The sequence below is a fragment of the Oncorhynchus nerka genome, unplaced genomic scaffold (genome assembly GCF_034236695.1).
Source record: "Oncorhynchus nerka isolate Pitt River unplaced genomic scaffold, Oner_Uvic_2.0 unplaced_scaffold_1172, whole genome shotgun sequence".
Lineage (NCBI taxonomy): Eukaryota > Metazoa > Chordata > Actinopteri > Salmoniformes > Salmonidae > Oncorhynchus > Oncorhynchus nerka.
The window spans coordinates 57501-62500 of NW_027040160.1; the positions used below are offsets into that span (position 1 = coordinate 57501).

The 5000-nt window shown below is 46.6% G+C and overlaps 1 protein-coding gene across 1 annotated transcript in view; it reads right to left on the reverse strand.

The window, feature by feature from the left end:
* Window positions 1-5000, reverse strand: part of lpar4 (lysophosphatidic acid receptor 4) — a 59209-nt gene that overhangs the window by 645 nt on the left and 53564 nt on the right. Inside the window, exons 2-5 of the mRNA XM_065016037.1 lie at window positions 3768-4284; window positions 3315-3605; window positions 1926-2158; window positions 1-995 (exon numbers count right to left, since the gene is read on the reverse strand). The exon at window positions 1-995 is cut by the window's left edge and continues 645 nt beyond it. Of these exons, the coding sequence (XP_064872109.1) occupies window positions 647-995; window positions 1926-2158; window positions 3315-3605; window positions 3768-4052 (1158 nt within the window). The 5' untranslated portion in view covers window positions 4053-4284 and the 3' untranslated portion in view covers window positions 1-646. The remainder of the gene's footprint in view (window positions 996-1925; window positions 2159-3314; window positions 3606-3767; window positions 4285-5000) is intronic.

A 5000-nucleotide genomic window follows, 5' to 3' on the forward strand; every position in this document is an offset into this window, starting at 1 on the left:
TTGTGTAATGTACAATTTTCTAGTCTCTACTTTTGTCCAATGTAAAAAACACTATTTTAAATGTTGCTACATATGACCTAATCGAGCCAGTCAGCTATCCGGAAATACAAAGATAAAGATATCCCCTGATATTGACCCTATTCACCCAGTCAACCAATCTCAACACTGTAACAGACTTAATCATTGGTAAAGTGTTGAATTCAGACATAACAGCAACATCTCACAGAAGTCCTCTACCTGCGAATCTGAGACCATGATTGTCTTTCTGTTGTGGGTGTGGTAGCAAAGCAACCTTTATTTGCATGCAATTAACATATATTGATATGCATTACCATTTCTCCTGACAGTGGAAGAACTGCTCAGGCGAGCTGCAGGAAGGCTTCACCTGCACTATGCCAAAAGAGCGGCAGAGACTCCCGAACTATCATCAGACTTTTTGACGGGGCACACTGCATTGTTTCAGACGGCATTCAATCCCTGCTCTTCCAAAAGAGAAAGTGACATATTTATTTGTTTGGAGCGGAGATACAGTGGCTTTTGAACTAGGGCTTAAACTCAGAAACCTGATTTCTTCATCCTGAACTGTCCCCTCGCTCTCTTTCTCCATCTCTCTCTCTCTCTTTTTATTTCTCTCTCACCCGTAGTGTCAGAACTGAGTCTCATTCACTCCCGTATCTTTCCCATTGCTGGTGAGAGCGTCCTGGGTGTTTCTAGTGAGTGATGCTTCTTGTGAGTCTCTCCTGGTGACTGTCCGGTCCCGTGTGTCTCTCCACGGTCTCCCATCCCTGGTCATTGTCCCTGTGTCCTGCTGCGTCTCTGCCTCACTACTCAGGTGTGTGTCGCTGCGGGGGATGCTCTCAGCCCGGATCCCTCCCTTCCCCCCTGTGGTGAGACTCTTCTGGAAGGACTCAGATGTAAAGTAGTACACCACTGGGTCTAGGCAGCAGTTGAGGGTGGCCAGACACAGGGTGATGGGGTACAGCGTCCGGACAAACCTTCACATTCAGAAAAACGCTAATTAATGGCCTCAATGTGGCAAGTAATTTTGCACCAAACACCATACTGTACATAGAGACTAAATCACATATCTACAAACAGCAACAACACAATTCAGAGGACAACGTTTTTATAAAAATGGACATGTTGATTTATTGATTTCTTAAAATGCAAGTGCTAAAGTGTTAAAGTTGTCCAGAGCCTTGGTCCGCACCATGGGGTAGAGGAAGAGGATTGAGTTGTAGGGTTAGGGTTAGTTATACCTCTCAAGGTTACAGTTGGCCAGACCCTGGGTCCGCACCATGGGGTAGAGGAAGAGGATTGAGTTGTAGGGTTAGTTATACCTCTCAAGGTTACAGTTGGCCAGACCCTGGGTCTGCACCATGGTGTAGAGGAAGAGGATTGAGTTGTAGGGTTAGTTATACCTCTCAAGGTTACAGTTGGCCAGACCCTGGGTCTGCACCATGGGGTAGATGAAGAGGATTGAGTTGTAGGGTTAGTTATACCTCTCAAGGTTACAGTTGGCCAGACCCTGGGTCTGCACCATGGTGTAGAGGAAGAGGATTGAGTTGTAGGGTTAGGGTTAGTTATACCTCTCAAGGTTACAGTTGTCCAGAGCCTTGGTCCGCACCATGGTGTAGAGGAAGAGGATTGAGTTGTAGGGTTAGGGTTAGTTATACCTCTCAAGGTTACAGTTGGCCAGACCCTGGGTCTGCACCATGGTGTAGAGGAAGAGGATTGAGTTGTAGGGTTAGTTATACCTCTCAAGGTTACAGTTGGCCAGACCCTGGGTCTGCACCATGGTGTAGAGGAAGAGGATTGAGTTGTAGGGTTAGGGTTAGTTATACCTCTCAAGGTTACAGTTGGCCAGACCCTGGGTCTGCACCATGGGGTAGATGAAGAGGTTTGAGTTGTAGGGTTAGTTATACCTCTCAAGGTTACAGTTGGCCAGAGCCTGGGTCCGCACCATGGCATATAGGAAGAGGATGGAGTTGTAGGGGACGAAGCAGATGATGAAGATGGCCAGGTGGACGAGGATCATACGGAGCACCCGGCGCTTGCTGTTGCAGCCGTGGCCGATGGTCCCAGGGCGACGGAGGGTTCTCAGCACCAGAGAGGAACACACCAGGTTGGTTAGGAGTGGGAGGAGAAAACCTACGATCTGGAGAGGACAGGAATAGCTTAGCACATAAATAAATAATAAGATACACCCATATAGACACACTGATACACACACTGATAGACACTGATTCACACACTGATATACACACTGATATACACACTGATATACACACTGATACACACACTGATATACACACTGATATATATATACACACACTGATATACACACTGATAAACGTATATATATATATACACACTGATATACACACTGATATATATATATATATACACTGATAGACATACTGATTGAATTACATACTTTGAGGGGCCAGGATTTAATCCCATTGTGTTTAAAGACAAGGTGGCTTTTAAAGCAATATTACCACGTTCCCAGAGATCTTCCAATATTACCACGTTCCCAGAGATCTTCCAATCTTACCACGTTCCCAGAGATCTTCCAATATTACCACGTTCCCAGAGATCTTCCAATCTTACCGGCGTTCCCAGAGATCTTCCAATCTTACCACGTTCCCAGAGATCTTCCAATATTACCACGTTCCCAGAGATCTTCCAATCTTACCACGTTCCCAGAGATCTTCCAATATTACCACGTTCCCAGAGATCTTTCAATATTACCGGCGTTCCCAGAGATCTTCCAATATTACCACGTTCCCAGAGATCTTCCAATATTACCACGTTCCCAGAGATCTTCCAATATTACCACGTTCCCAGAGATCTTCCAATCTTACCGGCGTTCCCAGAGATCTTCCAATCTTACCGGCGTTCCCAGAGATCTTCCAATATTACCGGCGTTCCCAGAGATATTTTTAAGGTCAGATGTTGGATGAATTGGAGATGACCTTCAAAATGTCAAGCACGCTGTAAGCTGTTTCTGATGTAAACGCGTTTCCCAGGTGGTCGAATAGAATCCTTCTCTCTCTTCCTCCCTCGCTGCCTCCATCCCTCTCTCTCTCTCTCTCTCTTCCTCCCTCGCTGCCTCCATCCCTCTCTCTCTCTCTCTCTCTTCCTCCCTCGCTGCCTCCATCCCTCTCTCTCTCTCTCTCTCTTTCCTCCCTCGCTGCCTCCATCCCTCTCTCTCTCTCTCTCTCTTCCTCCCTCGCTGCCTCCATCCCTCTCTCTCTCTCTTCCTCCCTCGCTGCCTCCATCCCTCTCTCTCTCTCTCTCTGTCTCCTCACCTCTATAAAGATAGTGATCTTAGACAGGTATGTCTTCCAGGTGCTCTTGGAGAATCCCTCGAAGCAGGCCGTGGCGCGGTTCGCCTGGTTGATCGTGGAAAAGAAGGTGACCGATATCCCTCCACCCACGATGGTGAGCCAGACCGCAGCACACACCAGGCCTGCGTTCCTCCTCGTGCGGACTGAGCGTGAGCGGAAGGGGTAGACGATGGCCAGAAAGCGGTCCACGCTGATGCAGGTGAGGAACAACATGGAACCGTAGATGTTGGTGATGAACGCTGTTCCTGATACCTGGGGGAAGGAGAGAGATTGAATGGTTAATTGATTCATTCCTTCATTACCTGACACCTGGGGGTGGAATAGATGTATTAGGCAGAAAGACACATACAGCCAAACACCTGTGCAATGACAGAACAGTTCACACGGTGAAAAGGGCTAGAAACTAGTAACTACCTTGCAAAGTTCATCTCCAAAGGGCCAGTGTCGGTTGACGTTGTAGTAGACCTTGAAGGGCAGTGTGAACACAAACACAAGGTCTGACAACGCCAGGTTAGTCATGAACAGCGTTGTCTCGTTGCGTAGCTTCATCCGGAAGCAGAACACAAAGAGAGCAGCACAGTTGGTGCAGAGCCCCAGGACAAACACCACGCTGTAGACCACGCTGTACAGGTCATACTTAAAGCTGTCATCTATCCCACAGTCCTCCATGCCTGTCTCATTCAGCACCAGACCAGCCATGCTGAGGCCGGGGTGGAGGTAGAAGGGTAACGGTTGGGGGTGGGGTAGTGGGCGTTTTCTGGGGAGGTCAGTGGGGGGTCCACCAGGCAAGCCCCCTCCAAGGCATCCCGATCTCAGATGCACACACACACACACACACACACACACACACACACACACACACACACACACACACACACACACTCCCAGAGATGCTGACACTATGTGTGTGTGTTTGGGTTGGTTGCTTCACCTGCAGACAGAAATAAACAAGTCAGTTAGACTGTTGGCATGATAGCCTAGCATCTCCCCTCTAAGTCAGTTAGACTGTTAGCATGATAGCCTAGCATCTCTCCTCTAAGTCAGTTAGACTGTTAGCATGATAGCCTAGCATCTCTCCTCTAAGTCAGTTAGACTGTTAGCATGATAGACTAGCATCTCCCCTCCAAGTCAGTTAGTCTTTTAGAATGAAAGCATTTCCCCTAGGGCAGACTCACAAACTCTGGGGATAATTGGCTGAAATTATTCAGTTAAATAAGGGTTTAATACACAGCCCATCTGTAAATAGCCCATCCAACCAACTACCTACCTCATCCCCATATTGTTTGTTTTTCTGCTCTTTTGCACACCAGTATTTCTACTTGCACATCCTCATCTGCACATCTATCACTCCAGTGTAAATTGCTAAATTGTAATTACACTATTGGCCTATTTATTTCCTCCTTACCTCATTTGCACTGTATATAAAAACAATGATATTGTGTTATTGACTGTATGTTTGTTTATCCAATGTGTAACTCTGAGTTGCTGTTTGTATCACACTGCTTTGATTTATCTTGGCCAGGTCGCAGTTGTAAATGAGAACGTGTTGTCAACTGGCCTACCTGGTTAAATATAGGTTAAATAAAGGTGAAATTAAGGTGAAATAAAGGTGAAATAAAGGTGATATGACATTTAAAAAATAATGTA